This window comes from Akebia trifoliata, chromosome 4, assembly GCF_017979445.1.
Source record: "Akebia trifoliata isolate Shusen 1 chromosome 4, ASM1797944v1, whole genome shotgun sequence".
NCBI classification, from domain to species: domain Eukaryota; kingdom Viridiplantae; phylum Streptophyta; class Magnoliopsida; order Ranunculales; family Lardizabalaceae; genus Akebia; species Akebia trifoliata.
In genome coordinates this window covers 12,717,074-12,737,386 of record NC_141378.1, presented here as the reverse complement: position 1 = coordinate 12,737,386, position 20,313 = coordinate 12,717,074, and the positions used below count along the sequence as shown (strand labels likewise).

Here is a 20,313-nt window from a genome sequence, read left to right as displayed (position 1 = left end):
AACAAAATATCCCCAGATCATTGAGTGCTAAAATAAAATTTTAGTGGTAGTGTATCAAATATTTAATACATTAATGTAAATTTTCGTTTAAATACATATACGACGGCTAAAAAACTACGTGGTTAGCTCCCATTGAACTCAAACTTATTATCCGTCGAATGGGGTCAATATAAAATATATACTTTGCCATTGAACATCCCAACCCACCTTATTAAAATAAATTAAAATCGGTTCAAATGGTATGATTCATTCGAAACGATTGGCTTGAACAAATCAAATCTATGTTGGTCAATTCTATATTGGTGAGAGGTGGGCCAAGACCAAAGACCTAATTTAAGATCATGGCAGAGACAAATTCAAAAATTATGTTTGCTCTTTCTTCACCTAGTTACCAGGATGGTTCTAGGATGTGTAGATTAAAAATTATAAAAGACAATACTTTTGAGTTGGATTTGAAGTTTTAATTTTAAAATTGTGAAATTTTTTTTTTTTCAAAGAGAGGTGTTATTGGCACCCCATTTTTTACTTATTACACCCACATTTATTGAATTAATTATCACACCCCAATTAAATATTAAAACATTCTTCTAAGTTCTAACATTACCAATGTTTTGCTCAAATTAAAATCTCAATATTACGAAACATTATAACACTACTTGTTTAAATAATCTCAACTTTTACTTATTTCTCCATCATTTATTATTTTTATTTTGGGTGTAATAAGTAAAAGTTGGGGTGTTCTATTCTAATCCCTAGTGACACGTTCCGACACATGACCCCTTACGTCAAATCAAAGAGTTCAAAAGTTATCCAGATTTCTAGCCGTAAGATTCATTCGATCGACTCGATTTGTGTTGGCCAACAAAACTGTCTAATTTTTTTAACCAAACGAGTCGTGCTACACTTACTTCTGTCGACATAGAGCTGACGTGGAAGTACACAGAGAACCATAGATTTCTTTCCTCGAGATACAACAAAAATTCTATGGTTGTATGTACACTGCCAGGTCAGCGCAGTGTTGGATGTAGTGTTGGAATAAGTCAGTTCAGCATTTTCCTAACAGATAATATTAGTCAACCTTTTATGTCCAGGGTTCCCACTACTGTCTTAAAAGCTAATGGTGGACCAAAAGTTATTTTGAGCTCTGAAAAACTGTTTTCTTCTGCAAAAAAGGCCAAAAAAAAAAAAAAAAAAAAAAATCGAAGATCACAAACCAACCTAAAAGATAAAAGGGTGGAGTTGTCGCAGAGACAGTGTTTTTGGTTCCTCTAAGGTTCGTTTGAGCTTTAATCATGGCAGGAGGAGAGAGTTTGCAGTCGAGGGAACTCGACCAGACACCCACATGGGCTGTTTCCCTCGTTTGTACTGTTATTATAATAATCTCTATAATATTGGAGAAAGTTCTTCATAAATTTGGACAGGTAAGGATTAACAGGTTGTTTGATTTCTTTTTTGTCAAATTTTTAGAGTTTTTTTGTTTTGGACTTTTTTTTTGGGTTTTAACGTAGATTTTGGAGAAATTCGATGGGATTGTTGACTTTCTGTTGGTTTGATCTTGATTTATTTAGATTCAAATGGTTTATTGGTGTTGAAGGCTTGCATATTTAGAAATTATTGTACCTCAAATCATACTAATTTGTTTAGTTTTAGAACACCCAAAGCACAGTAACAAAGTTTGAATTCGGTATTTGGTTAATTCGGATAAATAAGTTGGATCTTTTCATAAAATTTCTCCTTTTTCGTCCTTTTGTTTCTTAATTAATTAATTTCTGAAGTGTTGGGTGCATTGGAGAAGTTTGAAGGGGCTTGATTGGCTCATTGGAGTTGAGGCCTTGCATATTTAGAAATTATTGTACCGCAAATCATACTAATGTTTTTAGTAACAAAGTTTGAATTCGGTAATTATTTGGTAGGGGTTAGATTAGGTTAATTCGGGGATTTTTTCGTAAAAAAATCGAGAAAATTAAAAATAAAATAAAATGCAAATGATGTTTTTTTGTTACCAAAACACATCATCTTCAGCTTCTCTAAAAGCCCTATTTTTTTCTTGAGATTTAAATGTTGAAGAAAATAAAATTTTGAGGGTGAAGGATAAATTTTTTACCATATTCAAAGTAATTGATAAATCCGGTGATTTGCTGATTAAATTTGCTAGTCCCTTATCTGGAAAATTTTACGAATTTTCGGAATAATTCAGAGAATTTTGTGACTATGACCTGGAAAACTAATTTGATTATTGGGAGCAGGAAGAATGGGTGGTCATTTTTTGTTGGTTTGATAGCTTGATTTATTAGAAAATTGATCGTTGAGGTAACCGGGCGAGTGAGTCAATGTGTATCTCTCATCACAGATCCGAAATGACTTGCCTTGTATTATGAAAATCTCCGCGAGCAGACTGATTTGGATGTAAAAATCAATTATTAATAATTTTAATGTTTATGATCTGTATACAATAACATTTTATAATTGAATATCTATTAATCCAGTTTATAATGGAAAAAATAATTTATTTTATTTAAATTGATTTTAACAAGATGACTCAGACAAGTTTATGCATGACTTCCACAAAGGTTCTCTGGGTTTGAAAGCCATGGTGGCCATGGCAATACTTCCACGAGACTCAGATGAAAAACAGGGTTTCTATTAATCCAGTTTATGCATTCTGTTCTTAGTTTCAGTTTAACTATTTTTGGTAAAAAAGAAAAGGAAATAACACATCGGGTTTTCAAATTTTTTCTTCTTCTTCTGGTTTGTATCAATTTCATTGAAACAAGTAATCTGTTGGGATCCAATAGAATAAAAAAACAACAACAATGAGTTATTTATTATGTACCTTTTTTGTGCTTTATATTTGAAAAAAAAGAAGTTCTGAAAGATATTGTTCAATGTATTTTTTATTTCAGTTCTAAATGACTAGTTTTTGTTCACTTTGTTTAATGGTTCATGATTTCTGTGTTGTTTTGATTTTAGTGGTTTACTGTAAGGCACAAGAGGGCTCTCTTCGAAGCTCTTGAGAAGGTTAAAGGAGGTAAGAACACAACTCTTGATTGTCATTGACAATATTCTATCGAGAGGAAAGGGGAAAAGACTCGTACTATTATGTTTATTTTGTTTTCTTCAATTAATTCATATATATTTTTTTTCCGCAGAGCTAATGGTTCTGGGTTTCATATCTTTAATCCTGACATTCGGGCAGGTCTACATTGCCGGAATCTGTATTCCCTTAAAGGTTGCAGATACAATGTTGCCATGCCGTAATAGGGGTGGCCTTGAAGTAGAGGCTAGCAAGGACGATAAGACTGAGGAACATCACCGAAGGCTTTTATGGAATGAACATAGATTCCTATCAAGTCGTTCGGAACCTACTCAATGCAAGGATGTAAGTTTATCTTCTACAACACTCATTTTATATAATTGGAATCGAATTTTCTGATTGAGAGTACAATTCATATAATATTACAATGAAACTATATATGTGACAAGGCCACAACACTTTTGTTCCCTTCGTACAAAGGAAAACCAAAGAAGGTGATAAACCTTACTTCTTTAAGGGAAGTTCAAGTGACTCAAGGGAGGCAGTTCTTGAGGCTCAAGGCTGGCTCAATATAAGTTGAGGCCTAAGGCGAAAGTTTCAAATGAGGGTCTTTCTATCTTTAATATATAATATATTATATAAATAATATTAATTAACTATTTATATAACAATTATTTAAAATCCACTTTTCTCCTTTTTTTGAGATGCAAATATAGAACTTAAGAAAAAAAATTTTAAACTTCCCCGGTGTGGACTTCTAATGTGGATATGCCCTCATGTTTTGGTGAATATTAGAAATGCCCCAATATATGTTTGGAAATAAACTGATTACATGCCTCCATTGACCTCAAACTTCTTAATAGATTAATGAAAAATTTAATCCAAATGCACTTGTCTTGAACATCTGACTGAAAACCATTGATTTTTGTTCTCAAAACTAGTTATCTACTACTTCTTTCGATAAAATATTTAACCCTCAATTTGAACCTTAAGATTCTATCTACTTCTACCTTCAAACCACAAGTCCAAATATGATTTTTGTGTAAGCATTAAATTATAGAATTTTGGGCGGAAAAATCTAGGGTTTTGTACAATGGTCAAGAAAGTATAGAAAATGATGGGCTGAAAATAAGGTTGAATAGATTGAAATAAATTTACTTTTATAGTTTAAGATCTTGAAGATGAATCGTTTTGGATAGACAATAATGTATTAGGTAGAATAATCTAGTTTGTGTAAAAAATCTAGAGCTTTCTTTAAAGGGGTTAGTGTTAGCTTGAAAATGAGAATTGAAGATAAGATTGTGTATACTAAAAAAGTAATTGATAGAGATTGAAGAGAGATGGCCGATTTTGAAAAGAAGAATCAATGGCTTTGGCATGAAGTTGAAAATAAGGGTATTTAGGTATTTTTTTATTATCAATCTATTAAGAAGATTGAGGTGAAGGAGGCATCTGCAAAACGTAAGAGACTTTTATCTAAAATAAGAGAAAGTGGACTAGAAGTGGTTCGAGTCCCCACTTTTACATTTAAACTCAAGAGTCAGGCTAGCTTGGCTTAATGAGGTTGCATAAGCGTAGTGTGTTCACATTGTGTCATCCAAAAACATGATCCGATCCAGGGGATGTAGACGAGAAAATTTTAAGAACTTTGAATTAAAAAAAAGCTATTTTGCATAGTTGAATTTCAATTTTAAATTTGAGAGTTTGGTAGCCATCCATTTTCAACACCATGGATGAAGCTTAAAATACATTAGTTTTTTTAATTTGAGTTTTTCCATGAAATCTAGAAGGCTAGTGGTGTTGGATTGCCAATGTGGTAATCCATGTGGGCCCAACAACCCGTAGTAAGATTTGAAATATTACTTAGTTAATGAGAATTTTTTTTTTGTTTAAAATTTAATAACTATACTGGTAAAGTTATTATTATTATTTTCTTTCTAAATTTAATATAATGAGCTTCCGTCAAAAACCAAGAAACTTGCAACAACAACGCACGTTGGTTGGTTTTCAAAATAACTTATCGTGTAATCTTCAAAACCATTTAATCAATAACTTAATTACAAATTAGCCCTTTTGATACATGTGCGTTTGCATAGCCCACCTTCTACACACCCTTGCAGACGTTGAGTAGTTTTCAAAATCACAAAAATCTTTATAATAGATTTTTTTTTTTAATTGGAAAACTAAAACGAGATTTCTTTGGATTGAGTAATTTTTTCTTTTGAAAAGTCTCCGTTGCCCAGGACTCTTAAAGGGGGCTGGCCCTGTTGAGGCTATTTGAACAAAGGTGATAGTTGATTAGAGATAATTGAGATCCTAGGACCGGTTCTATCATGGAATCTAATAGAGGAGGTTTGAGACCTTTCACGAATGTGGTATCCAAGCCATTTTCATCGGGAAGAAGGTGAAGGAAGTGTTACGCCCCAAAATCCTATCACACACCCACCTGATTAAGTATTTGAATTTCGAGGTGTGAGATATTTCTTATAAGATGATAAACACATATAATATAACAAATTTTGACAAACCTAATATTGAAGAAATATTTTGGTAAGGACTGTTCCGATCATTTGATAATCAGAAAAGATAATATTCAGAATTTACTAATAACTGACGGAAGCAAAGTGGACCATAACCGACAGTTGAACACTGTGAATGCATCTTAGAAGTTACAAAACTTTTTATTATGTGCTGATCCAAAGGGTTATCCCGTTTTTAATTTATTATTTACTGCGTTTACTACTCATGCTCTTCTGTTTTTTGTAAGTTTTAATTGTTTTACTTAGTTTAAAACAACCCTCTTAATTTGGTATGAGAGCATATTCATAATAAAAGAGAACAAGAACTCTCACTCCTGTAAAGCAGGAAGGGAGGCTCTCCGCCTATTCCCGGTCGGTCATACGAAGGGCGTGCTAGCTGATAATTCCAAGTGGCTGCGACTCTCAGGCCAGACCTCACTGTAGCGGCTCTTGGGACAAACCCACCAGAGTGAGGTGTTAGATTCACCTTGGGTTTCAGTGAGAGCATACACACTTTGGTATCAGAGCCTAGTTTAAAGACCTATGGCAAACAAACTCCCAAATCTCCCAGATCCATTACCGGATCCTCCTTGGAGTAAATGGACCTCTATCCGTATCCAACGGATTAGACCAAACCCGAAGTAGAAGAATCTACAAGTAGACCCACGGAAGAGTTACCTACTGAAGGGACTTATATACCAGTCCACTCAGACGTATATTGTACTCTTGAATACAACACATAGACAAAAACAACAGTTCTATCTCTCAATTTTCTTTATTTATATATAACATAAAGAAATATTGAAACATACTACAAAAAATATACTAACCTGCTCTCTCAACATAAACCAATCTACTCTATCTACTAACTCTCATAACAAACAATTCTACTGATCCTGAAATTGCTACAATCTTAAAGTTGATTATTGATCACTTGAAAATCTTGAAACTAAGATGATTGGTAGAGTGAGTAACATGAGAGTTACCCAGTAGGAAACACATATTTGTAAATCATAGTCTTAATATGTAGTTGATCATACAATCCATTAATAAATAATCCAGGTTTATTAAAACAATAAATAACTCTTAAAGATCTCAAATAATTGTAAAATAAAACAGAATAAAGCTCTGAAATAAATTTGAAATACACATCAACTCATAATATCACATAATGACAGAGTACTACAATATAGAGTTGAGGGTCACGACTGATATGAATATCTTAGTCAAGATACAATTGATCCAATACTTCACTGACTTAGTTCTTGATTTTATAGCCAGCCTCTGCCGTATTTGTGTGATTGATTTCCTGACTCAGGTTGGTCGTTGACCAAGGTATTAAGAAATGGGTCAAATAAGTTGGTCATTCTTTCCTGACTACTATAGACTATAAATGATTATTGACTAGTCATCTTCGTCTATGTCAATTTGGCGTGCATGTGATCCTTGGTAAACTCTATTAATTATGAAACTATCTTTACATCTTGTTCTTTATTAAATATAAAGAATTTCTCAGATTCCTGGGGTTATGTTTCGTTCTTATGCATCTCATACTATATATAAATCAGACATTACAACTATCATCCTAGAATAACGTGTCACTCCGGAAATGATATAAGTTATTCTTTATAGGCATTCGCAATATCTTTAATAGATCACTAAAATAATATATTAGTATAATTTTCTTCTTTTCAAAACATGAAATTTTCATTTTCACAAAATATGAAACTTTTTGCTCTGTTTTTTTTTTTTCTTTACAAAACTTGAAACTTTTATATTTTTAAGAACATAAATTAAATTGAAAAGTAACATCAATACGAGTATGAATATCTGGTCTTTCTGTGAAATACTATCTTGTCGCAATATCCATTCCCGTGAGCACGCAAGCTATATCTCGGAATGTAAATCATACCTCGCGAGTTATAAATATGAAAAAATTACACCTTGCAATCACATGAGGTATATCTAGGAAAATAATTTACACCTCACAATCATGCGAGCTATATCTAATGTACTTGGATATTCATACATCATACACATCAACTAATTATGAACCGAGTTCTCAGTACAATAATACCAGGGATCACACCTCTAGTGCTACTTTAAAACAACCAACCAGAATCTCTTTTGAAAATATTTCTCTGATCAGTCCATACCTTGAAATTTCCTTTACAAAATTAATAAAACCATTCTTGAAATCACAATGAAATTTTTTTAAACATCAAATATCCAATTTTTCATAAAACAATTCTCTTGTTTGGTTAGTTGAAATTGTAGAAAAACCTGTTTTAGTTTTCAATATTTTTCATTTGAAATTATTTGAAATTCATTTTTTCCACAATAACATTTCTACTTCTAAACTAAATGGTTAATCAATGCAGGTTTCTGATTAAGCATATATTATACTCGATTAGCTCATAACCATGTTCTATTGTCTCGATTAGTTTAATAATAAGAAACATTATTTGTTTTATTTATAACGAATTTTAGAAGAAATAATTTTACAATTAAAACATTTTACTGGATCATTTTAGGGCCATCAATTAAAATCTCCTATAAAATAAATCTAACATCAATGTACCCAAATTCTAATTCAACATGTATGAATTTTGGCAAAATACATACATTAGACTAATTTTTTGAAACAACTCATTTATTTCTAAACAAAAACGATTTAAAAAAAAAAAACAAATCTATGACTACAATTAAGAAATTGGAAATCCCTATCTCTTTGGATTTGATTCTTAGCTTTTGAAATCGGCATCCTAAATCTTTATTCAACTAGTCCAACTTTTAATTCACTTTTTGACGAGAACAAAACCTAAATTAAAAGTCAAGAGACAAACAATTGGCATTTTTGAGGTGTTTGACATTTTTTGCTTTGTGCAGATGAGTCAAAAAACTCGTTGAACAACCACTGAGTCCTTGAGCAAATTTATGCAAATCATCTAAGAAAATGAGAAGGTCATAAATACACACACACCAAATGTGAGATACTAGGAGTATTATGGAAAGAATGGGGGTAATCTCCCCATTCTCATTTTTTTTATTGGTTAGTCTAGAGGAAAACACACACACACACACACCCAACAAAACAAAAACAAGGTCAAAGGGGCATGTCATGTCACACCCCAATCCTCGAGATTGGATAATCCAACCCATGAGTCATGAATCGAATTTGGATCTAGGACCCAAGGGTGAGATAGGAATAATTTGTATATATTTTATTTTAGGTAGAATGGTAAGAAAAAAAAAAGATTTTTTTTTTCCAGTAGGGCATTTTTACTTAAACACAACATAAGTAAACAACATACTATAACTACTAATACTATAATGTAAGAATTTTTTTTCTTGGAACTCATTTGTTTAAGTTTTCATAAGAGATAAATATTATGTAAAATACACTTTAAGTCTCACACTTTTGTAGTTTTAGTAAAAGTGAAATTCCTTTTTCGATGATGAGAACAATTATTCACAAAATGGATCAATCAATTGAACTACATTGAAAAAACAGATTTTGTATACCGTATTACAAAATTTGTAAATAAATAATTTTTTTTTTTTTTAAATTACGAGGGTTTTTGGAAATGAAAGGTAACATCCTCTAGTTTTTCCAGAAAATAAAATATAGAGCCTTTATTTGAAGAGTTCAGTTGATATGTATATTCGAATCCCGATTTTTATTATTTCTGCTACTGCAGTCTTAAGTGAACAGCCTGCAAAATAGAATTATTAAAAATAATTCCCGATTTTATTTTAATTTGAATTTTTTTATTTTTTTAGGGGGGGTGGGGGTGGAATCTACTAGGACTTGAGAACTCTCCAGTAAAATATTGTGATTTTTCAAAGTTCCTAGAATTTTTGACAATTTATGTGATCAGATCTGTCCTAAAATTTCAGATTACACCTATTAATGTCCAAATATTTATCCTTAAGTCATTTCATAGGATTTCAATTTTTCACCTATTATTTGATATTTCTATCATATCATAAAAGCTTCAATTGATTTAGATCTCTGTATGTATACCTTCTCAAATAAAAAATATTTTTTTTTGGTGACGACTCAAATTGAATAGATGATGACCCCAAAGTCAGTTAGGTGTTCAAACAAGAAAAGGAACATAACAACTATCGCTTTCAAAGTCGTCAAAACTAAATAAAAAGGTTCTCCCATCGCCCCATACACCCTTAAATCAAAATAATCATAACATTAGACATAGCCTAAACATAGAGATTTGAAAATAAAATGGTAGCTGAGCATGTTTGCCCGGCTCATCGCCAATAGCTCCATAACGTAATCTGAAAATGTTAGAACCGCATAAGCTACAAGCCTTGTAAGATTAATCTATCACTCTTTTTCTTCTAGTAACTAATTAAAGGAATAAAAAATGCAAGCATACTAGTGACATTAACATAATGATGATGTAAATGTAAACAACATGTAAATAAAATCTAAATCTCCCCAGGCCGATTTTTCCCAACTCCTAGTCCATATCATTCCGAGATCTTCTCTCGAGGGTTTAGGGCGTACCGCCCATGGACTTCTGTCCAATAGCATAATCAAGCACTATCTCACATTCACTGGTAGAACAAGCTTTATCCATTGTCAAAACTTGCATTGCTTATTTCGTGCAATATGAGCACAATAAAAGTACTAACTAGACATGTTCACATTTTTTTTTTCTTTTCTAATAATTAATCACAAGAACAAGAAAGGTTTAGATTTTTCCTACTTGTTTTCTTGGATAAAAGCTTCCGATCATCAAACTCTTCAAGATTGCATCTCGTGATGGTCTTCCTCTATAGAACTCCAAGTGTTACTTAAGTGGTGTTAATTGAATAAGAAGGAGAATATCTTGTTATTGAGATGAAGCTGGAAAAAAATGAGAGAGGTAATGATGAGATCCCTTTTTGTCAATTCTCTCAAGTTTAAAAGGGAAGAAAAATATTATTTATTAACACCCCCAAGCTTCCAATGAATTTGGTGGTGGACCCACATTGTGTCAAGGATTTTTTTGTGAATGTGGGTCGTTGGAATTGGGTTCGTAAGTTGAACATTTATGGGGGTCATGCTTATGTTGCAGCTTTGTTGCAATGTTTATTTTGGTCCCTTGTTTCCTTTTTTTCCTAGGCTGTTCTTCTTGACCTCTGTTTTAATGAAATTCTACTTTTTAGGGGAAAAAAAAACATACAAGCAATAACTTGAGCTTTAAAGTTTAACTGTTATTGTTTCCTTTCTAGTTTATTATCATTCAAACCACACTTCATCATTACCTCTTTTGAAGAGATTCTTAAGGATCATTTTTAATGTAGATTGTGTTTTGTATGAAATAATTGCCGTGCTTTGAATGCCAATGCATGCATTTCTATATATCCCAAACTGTAACTGATGCAATTCTTCCTAACAGGGGTATGTACCGCTTATATCTGTAAATGGGTTACATCAACTGCACATATTCATATTCTTTTTAGCAGTCATTCATGTAGCATACAGTGCTTTGACGATGACGCTTGGAAGACTAAAGGTGGGTGGAAATGTAGGAGTATTTATTTGTTCTCTTGAAACGCTTGACAAACCTCAAAGTAATTGCAAGCATGACTTAAAATCTCGAAATGCATCGGTCAATAGGTATTGGTATCGGCCAAGACCTTACGAAACATTGAATGTTTCGGGAATGTATAAGAATGTATCGGCTGATACTGTATTGGTTTTTTCATTAACTGAAACATTCAATCGACACGATATTTTAAACCATGGTTGCAAGAAATAAAGGATGAATCTGTAGTCTGAAGTATTATTGACTGTATGCATTCATAAATAGAGTATCAGGACATGTAGTAGTAAAGGGGTGTTGGGATTCACCATTTGATGGGTCCCATCTAGGAGATCACCTAGTTCAAAAATCAACTTGATTGACTTACCAAAAAAAAAAAAACATCAACTTGATTGGATAATGATAATTGTCAATATCTTTTGTGTGCTTTTGATGGTCATAAAAATTTGTTGTTTAGTCCATGAAGAAAACCCCATGATGGATTCTATCTGCTAATTAAATTGATTTTGGATTTGGGAGGTGTCTTAGGTAAATCCATTGAATAATAGGGGTTCTACACATTCTATTTGTCTCATGTTATATGGTTATAAGATCAGGTCTTAATCAATCTAGGCTTCGCTTGGCATTTGTTGACTTTAAGCTAGCTCAGTTCAAGACTGCATAAATATCCATAAGTCAGGCAAATTCAAAATTCAAAATTCAAAATTTCATTGAATTTGGCTCTCGGGCTTGGCCTGAAAGCTGTTAGGCCTAAAGATTCAGGTCCGGGCTATCTTGTATTCAAAGAATAGATGTCTAAGACTGTAGATTTACTCTGTATCGGTTGTACTTGTTTTTCATTCCTGAAGCTCTTTTATGCAGATACGTGGATGGAAGAAGTGGGAGGAGGAGACATTATCCCACGACTATGAATTTTCTAATGGTATTTTTGTTGCATGACAAATCACCTGACTTCCTAGTGTTTCAAAATGAAATACCAATCATATTTTATCATCATAAATAATACTTTTTGTTGGAATTTTTGTGAAAAAAAAAAAAAACTGAACTGGGCATACTTTATTCATGCAGATCCTTCAAGATTCAGGCTTACTCACGAAACATCTTTTGTGAAAGCTCACGCCAGTTTCTTGACTAAGATCCCATTCTTCTCTTACTTTGTAATAATATTTTCATAATCTTAGAAGCCCCATCTGCCTTTTATTCTTCTCCTCGGTGGAATTTGGTGGTAGACAAACCTTGCATTGTGAGCACAATTTTTATAAATTTTTTTTATCTCCAATAAATATTTTCTATGCGCTTAAAATAATGGCCCAAGTCCTGTTCAAGTATTCTCTCATCAAGAACAAAACAAACCTACAAGGTTCTCTCTTGTGAATTGAACATGTCAAGAGAAACGCCTTTCTTATTAGCAGCCACGACAAGACTTGTGAACCACCAAATCATATAAATGCTCTCACCTCTACCTCCCCTGGAGCCCTCTAGCACTGGTATTTTATATTATTTTTCATATTGGTCTGATGCTGAACAATATTCTTCTCTTGCAGGTTTGCTTCTTTCGACAATTTTTCAGGTCTGTTCGAAAGTCTGACTACTTGACCATGCGCCACGGGTTCATCACAGTGAGTTTATTAAGCTGCAAAATTTTAAATATAAACTGTTATTTTCTGTTGCAAATTTGTGGATTATGTTATTCTTGTAGGTTCATTTAGCTCCTGGAAGTAAGTTTAACTTCCAAAAATACATTAAAAGATCGCTCGAAGATGACTTCAAGGTGGTTGTGGGAATCAGGTATGTTTATATTATTTATGGTTTCCTCAAGCCAATCTTGTTACGGTTTTATGTTGCCTCTAATTTTTTTCCTTTATCATTCTAACTTAATTTCTTCATGCATCGGTAGTCCTGTGTTATGGGCAACGGTTATGATCTTTTTGCTTCTAAATGTTAGTGGTGAGTTACCTCTTTCTTCCAACTCTCAAGTCCAAGTAAATATTGTTCAATTTCAATTTTAAATAAAAATTAGTTTTGTTCATTGAGTCATTTTGTTCCTTTAGGATGGCAGGGGTTGTTTTGGGCATCCCTACTTCCCCTTATTGTAAGTAAGCTTTGTCTTAAAAGATTAGATTTCTACCTGTATTAATTGATTAAGGAGAACATTGAATTGGTTTCAGGTAATCTTAGCTGTTGGAACAAAGCTTCAAGCTATTATAATAGAAATGGCTCTCGAAATCCAAGAAAGACATGCAGTGGTTCAAGGGATTCCTCTTGTGCAAGTCAGTGATAAGCATTTTTGGTTTGGGTGGCCTCAATTAGTTCTCTATCTCATCCATTTCGCTCTGTTTCAGGTATTACAGGTTTCTCCTCTTTTATGGCTAATAAGATCTACGGTAATTGTTTTGAGTAGAATATCATAAATATCTTCCGATGACATTTTGCTAGGTGTAGAATGGGGCTCACTATTTGATCGTTCTACCAGGGAAATGTTCTAGTTCAAAAACCCAACCCATTTTGTTCAACTAAAGCGTCTATTGCTTTAATTTGGATGGATCAGAAAAAATATATTCTTCTTGTCCAGAAAAATCTTGATAGGTCCAGCCATAGTCACAAAAAACTGTTTTTTTGTTCCGTTTATGGTTTTATAATTTTATTTAATTTGGGAAATATTTATATTTTTTATATTTTGGGATCCATCAAGTGGTTGGTTTTGGATAAGTTTAAAATTTGTATGATTTTTGAAGTTGGAAATTTTATGGTTTTATAAATTTTATTAATCATGGAAAAATATAAAATAGGAAATATACATTTTTATATTATTTCCATGTTAAAATATATTTTATTTTTTTGATTTTCCTTATTTTTTTTTCCAGACTTTTGCCTATTTTTTCGATGATGTGTGGTAGTGTTGTTAGAGCATGTTTAGCGGTTTAGATTAGATTCAATTATATAGAAGCATGCTAAGTTGATTGGAATTAACTTACACATTAGAAGCATCTTAGGAAGGTAGATTAGAAATGTTCTGTTCTGGAATTAAGTATGTTTGGGAATGTATGCATGGGCCTCCTGTTTCATCCTTTTTTTTTTTTGCTCCATTATCTCTTTTGATTTCAAATTTTTAGTACATTCCATGATTACAATACATTTTCCCACTCAATTATATGATTTACATGCTAGAACCAATTGGATTGACCCAAAACAGGTTAATGAACTATAGTAGAGACTGACTTTAGCCGGATGGGATTGGTGCTTGATATTTAATACCAAAATTCTCATCACCCGATCCTCCTACCCTAGACTTAGGTTTAGACCTATACCTTATACAGGATCCAGAGTCAAACTTTGTTCATATACTGTAAAACTAGGTGGCGACTTTAGTTATACCCATAGACCTAAAACATGACATGAATCCAACCCAAAACCAAAACCCAACCAAAAACCCGCTCTGAGCCTACTCAAGGAGGGTTGAAGCTCCCACAACTATGTGGGACTTTCCTTGGCTTATACATCTTTTATTTTAACAACTTTCCTGTTTTATGGGAGCCAAGCTTGGAACTTCATTCCATGCGAAAGTAACTATGTTTGAGTTATCCTGATGGGGCCATTGTCTTTTATGTGCAGAATGCATTCCAAGTAACATATTTCTTGTGGATATGGGTAAGGAACAGTTCTGTTTCTTTGTCACTAACATTTGTGTTTTCTTTACTAGTTTCTGGACAAATATCCTTTTAAGCCAAAGTTTGACAGTAATACTTTTCCCTGTGCAGTACGAGTTTGGGTTGAAATCTTGTTTCCACGAGAATTTCAAGCTTCTGATTGCAAGAGTTTCTCTTGGGTAAGACTTAGTTTCCATCTATTGTTCCTCGCCATGATAGGACTTGACACAAATTATTGCATCAATATCATCATATTGCTCAGACAAGGATGTAGAAAATAGGAACATGTGGGTGAGGACATCTTCATGTCTGACATCCATAGAGGCCCTCATGTTTGGTGCACCTGGCACACATTTGGTGGGTGACCTACGATTGGGTCTTGTTTTAGAGATTTCTCGTATCAATGATTGCCCCGATCATTGGATTATATATTTAGTATTCATATTTAATGAACTCGAAGTTTCTTGAATTAATTATTTTCTGAATATTCTGGGTGGTGCAGGGTAGTAGTCCTATTTATGTGCAGCTACATCACTCTTCCTCTTTTTGCCCTTGTAACTCAGGTGTGTTCTTTCTCCGTTCAATTCTTCTTTGTTGTGTATGCAAATGGGCCAGGCTTGTTTAAGGCCTCTACATTGATAGAGGATGGGCTTCCGTCGAGGTTGTATGCTTAAACATGAGCCCAGGCTCCCCGACCCGCAACCCTTACCAACCATACAGAGGGGTTTCAGCTGGGCCGATTTTATTAAATATTTAAGATTTAGGTATACCCCTCTCATTTTTGTGAATATTTGAGTTACCCCCATGTTTACAAAACTAGTGACATGCTTCCTTGACCTTGGCTGTCTCATTAGGAGACCTTGAAATGATGGATTGAAGTTTTGTAAATTAAAAATACTTTTTCAGAGAGGTTGAAGATTTTGAAATTGACTGGTTTTGGGGGAAACAAAACATCAAGGGTTTTTGGTAGCTCGATCTTGGGGTTCTCTGCTGGCCTGTTGGCTGTCACAGGCCAGACTTGCATCCTCATGGTTTGTAAGATAAAAGAGATGGGTTTGATTTGAATTTCATAAGTTCTGTACGTATGAGGGAGTAATCCAGATAAGTTTCTGAAAAGTAGTCACAAAATTCTCGAAATTTTTTCAAAAATTCGTGAAATTCTCTGAATAATGGAGTAGTTGATTAAATAAGAGAATCAATGAATTAATCACTAATTTGAATGTGGAATATGATAACTTTTTTACTCTTCACCCCAAAAAATTTGTTTTCTTCAACATTCAAATCTCAAGAACAAGATAGGGTTTTTAGGAAGGTTGAAAACAAGGGATTTGGTACGAAACTCAAAAACATTATTAGCATATTCCCCCAAATTTGTCCCATTGTTTTTACAAAACTTTCCCAATTCTATCCAAATTGAACCCAACCCCTGCTGGATCTGAACTTTGTTTTACCACACTGAAAACAATAAAGGGATACCTAGATTGAAAACTAACTTATTATTTTGGTGATGACTCGCAGATGGGATCAAATATGAAGAAATCTATATTTGATGAACAGACATCAAGGGCACTTAAGAATTGGCATAAGGCGGCTGTGAAGAAGAAAAATGAGGAAAGGGCAGGACGGTCTCGCACTAGTACCCCGGGTGCATCACCCTTGCACTCCATGGCACACGCACTTCATCGGTTCAAGACTACTGGGCACTCAGGACGCTCGTCCACCTCCACTAAGAAATACCACTCAGATAATGATCTGTCGGATGTGGAAAATGACCATTCACCCACATCATCGACAACCAGACTGATTGGCAACACAGATCACGAGGCTCTGGAATCTGGAATAATAGAACAACACGATCACAATTGGGAAGTAGAACACCCGGCTCAAGACGATTTCTCCTTTGCAAGGCCCGACCCACTGAGTGGACCAAGAGACTGATAGTGTTTGTTGTTGTTCTTGTTGTGCATAATTGTCTTCCCACTTTGTATCATGTTTGATCCGATACGTGAACACTAGATGCTTTTGGGATTGTTTGTACTTACATGATGTGGTTGCATATGTTTTGAATAGTCCATTCATGTGTAAAGGTTTTCTATTACCTAGCAAAGGTTAAACTCTCTATGTTCAAATTTCCTCTAGAGTTAGGACTCTCTCTCTCATACAGTAAGTGGTGAAATTGGAGTTCTAGAATTCCACTCCATGGAATCACACTTGTCGTCGTGTCTTCTAAACCATCCTCCTTGTCATGGAGGTAAGCAGTCCCTTGATCTTCTGGTTATCCTAGATTGTGATATGGGCTTTGCAATGATAACCAAATCGATACTTTTCATCACAATTGAAATAAAATCCCATCTTTCTTTATTCATTCATCTCAATTGGTGCTTTCAGTAGTAAATCAATGGATGACACGCAAGTTTGGCAATTTAAAAAAAAAAAAAAATAGGCACTCCAAAGTTCGACACCGAACACTTGTGCTCATAATGTATGTTCAAGAGAAAAGGCAGAAACGATGGGACTTGTTACAACATGGTTACCATTAACCTCAGACCACCTGAGATACCCATAATTGCCCAAGTTTGTTCTAATGCGTCCCAACTTAATCTCAATTGTCACTGAAAATTTAATGTTGTCGTACTTAATTCTGAAGAAAAGTATCTTAGGCTCCACAACAATTTTCATGCCGGTTTGAGCCCACACCATAGCACGATAAACAGACAAAGAATCAACAACGTTCGTCAATACCCTATTAAAGGTGTGGTTTGCTGTGTGGGTGTTGTTTAGGATGATGATGAATGATGGATAATTGAGATCGAGATTGGCTTGATCACAAGTGTATTTCGATCTCCTACCAATAACCCTCATTTGCTAACTAGTGTAGTTCAACCCACACAAGAAATTGATGTAGTCCTGCACTTCTATATCATAAACTAGACCTGGATCCATGGCCTCGTTTGGGTTTAAATGTCCAGCTCCAAAATCAAGAGGGCTCCCAGATGTTCCTGTACTCATGTCAATGATCCTTCCATTCATATTATCGATCCAATCTGCAGTAGTCATCATAGCCGATCAAATGGCAGCGGGACCCCAATCGTTGTGCACTGCTTTTAGCAAAGCAGCTATGCCGACTACATGGGGCGACGACATGGATGCACCAGACATAAGGTCATAATCAGTGTGCAAGTATTCATTCCCAATTCGGGCACTTCCCCTATTAGGCACGTATGCCGCCAAGATATTAACTCCCGGGGCTATTATATCCGGCTTCATTATCATAGGAGCTAAACGATTTGGTCCTCGAGACGAGAAGACGGCCACCTGAGGAGCTGGTTTAGTACCCAACACTGTTATTTGAAACTTAATGTCCACAGTAGGCCGTTGCGCAACCTTTGTCATGTACTTCAACACAACCTTTCCGTCAGTCAGGCTAATGGCCACAAATGGCATAAAGAAAGCACTGGGACACAAGAATTGTGCGGAATCTGTCGCAGGTATCGCTCCTAGTGCACCTGTTCTGTTGACTTCATCCATTTGTTGATATATATCTGATTCTTTACTGAACTTGCAGAAAACAATCTTGTTTGAAACATCTTTAGGATTTAAGGATTTGTAATCACAAATCTCCTTACTTGTATTACCGCGTCCATGATAGAGGGAACTCCTGATACAAACAAGTCCTTAGGAAATATCGATCTTCCTTTGATGGTTGCAACACCTTTACCGAGAGTCACATAAGCGAAATAGTCTCGATAAATAGTTCCTGCACCGACCGTTGTGATCCAAGGAGCACCGTTAGTGACAGTGTAGGAATCAGACCCTCTATTTCCAGCAGAACAAGACACAAAGATCCCTTTCTCTATGGCTGCAAATGCTCCCAATGCAATTGGGTTCTTGAAAAATTCTGTTTCGGAAAAACTCAATGACAACGACATGAGATCCACACTGTCTTCTATGGCCTGATCCATGGCGGCTAATGTGTCACTTTCTGCCGAACGATGCTCGAGAATCACTTTGTACATGGCAAGCCGAGCCATGGGCGCAACCCCAATCACTGTACCCTTGGCGTATCCAAAGTAGCTAGCATTGGACACATAATATCTGGCCGCAGTCGACGCAGTGTGGGTGCCATGCCCGATAGAATCCCTTGGCGTATCATCATCATCATCACCTCTATGATTGCCACTTTTTTGCTTCGACTCTTTGCTAAAATAACGAGCTCCGATAAGTTTACGATTACAATTTGAGGAATTGAACATGACACCAGTCTCACAGGCACCACGCCAACGTTTGGGCACTGGTGGCATACCATGATCATTGAAACTCTTGCTTTCGGGCCAAACTCCAGAGTCAATAAGACCTATGATCATGTCATCTCCAAAACCTGAAGCCCGCCACAATCCATAGGCCTAGAAACTGTGGGGTGTGAGTAGTGTCGAGGTGACCGAATGTTTCAGGATATGTGGCAATGTGACCTGGCATTCTCTCCAACTCATCAAGTTGGGTATGGGACAACACCGCACTGTGGCCGTCCATCACATGGTTGCAGGTGTAGAGATGGGTAGGAGCAATGCCATCAGATGTTGATAGTGAGGAGAGTGTTGAAGTGTACCAGCTATGGTGAGTGGAGAAAGGAGAAGGAATGGCTGATTTGTCCATGTGGATGATATAGGTCTGACGTTGTTCCATAGTGGAAGATGATGAGGAGATGATGAAGAGATATAAGAGAAGGTTGAGAGTAAAGATGTGATCCATTGTTGGAGGGATATGGAACTTTGGTTGCAGGTGTAGGAAGGACTTGAAGGTGCTTTATAGTTTATATAATAAAATGCCTAAAAAGAACAGTCAAGTATGGAAGACATGGTTTTTAAACTCGTCTGAGACCGAGACGTATAGCCCGAGTTAACTTGGTATTGAAGCCCAACGAGACCAACTCACAAAGTGTTATGAGACGATCATGTATCGTGAGATAAGTGAGTCATCTCAGATGATATTTTCGATTATCTCGGACGATACAAATGATATGGACGAGACAACGCAGTAAAGTGTTTAACTCGCAAGTTAAACGAGATGTCTAGGACGAGATTTTAATCTTGTCCAAGTTAAACGAGACAAATGAGTTATGCCTCAATCTTCTATTCTTTCACCCCCAAATTGATTTTTTTTTTAATTTCATATTTTTTTGGGTTTATGTTTTAATAGGAATCATTTCTGAATTTTTTCAGAATTTTTCAGATTTTTTAAATGGTTAAAAATCATTGTCTCAATGTCGAACGAGACAACTCAAACAAGACGAGACATATCATCCGAGTCAACTCGGTATCCGAGCTGAATGAGATGAGACGAGATACCGAGTTTAAAAACCATGATTGAAGACCCACATTTTTTAGAGCTGCTATTGGTACCTCAACTTGTACTTATTACAAACTAATTTCTTAAATTATTTATCACAACCCAATAAAAGACTTAAACCACACTCTTTAAACATTACAAAGGTTTGGATCAAATTATAATCTCAATATTAAAAAACATTATAGCACTCGTTCAAACATTTTCAGTAGTTG

The 20,313-nt window shown here is 34.8% G+C and overlaps 1 protein-coding gene and 1 pseudogene across 1 annotated transcript; one reads left to right on the top strand and one right to left on the bottom strand.

Moving 5' to 3' along the window:
• Positions 1-1,150: 1,150 nt before the first annotated feature.
• Positions 1,151-16,876, top strand: LOC147403870 (MLO-like protein 9). Its single transcript, XM_086439626.1, has 15 exons — positions 1,151-1,421; positions 2,971-3,028; positions 3,150-3,379; positions 10,962-11,078; positions 11,970-12,030; positions 12,177-12,265; positions 12,653-12,727; positions 12,808-12,896; positions 13,006-13,055; positions 13,160-13,200; positions 13,277-13,450; positions 14,721-14,756; positions 14,867-14,934; positions 15,258-15,318; positions 16,274-16,876. Exons 1-15 carry the CDS (start codon positions 1,293-1,295, stop codon positions 16,691-16,693), a joined length of 1,698 nt encoding a protein of 565 aa, XP_086295752.1. The 5' UTR covers positions 1,151-1,292; the 3' UTR covers positions 16,694-16,876.
• A 354-nt stretch (positions 16,877-17,230) lies between these two features.
• LOC147403869 (subtilisin-like protease SBT3 pseudogene) lies at positions 17,231-19,504 on the bottom strand (annotated as a pseudogene).
• Positions 19,505-20,313: the final 809 nt, after the last annotated feature.

Coding starts and splice junctions, on each gene's coding strand:
- LOC147403870 (XM_086439626.1), top strand. CDS start 1,293: ATGGCAGGAGGAGAGAGTTTGCAGTCGAGGGAACTCGACCAGACACCC. Junction 3,380..10,961: donor AACCTACTCAATGCAAGGAT/GTAAGTTTATCT, acceptor TCTTCCTAACAG/GGGTATGTACCGCTTATATC. Junction 13,201..13,276: donor CATCCCTACTTCCCCTTATT/GTAAGTAAGCTT, acceptor AATTGGTTTCAG/GTAATCTTAGCTGTTGGAAC.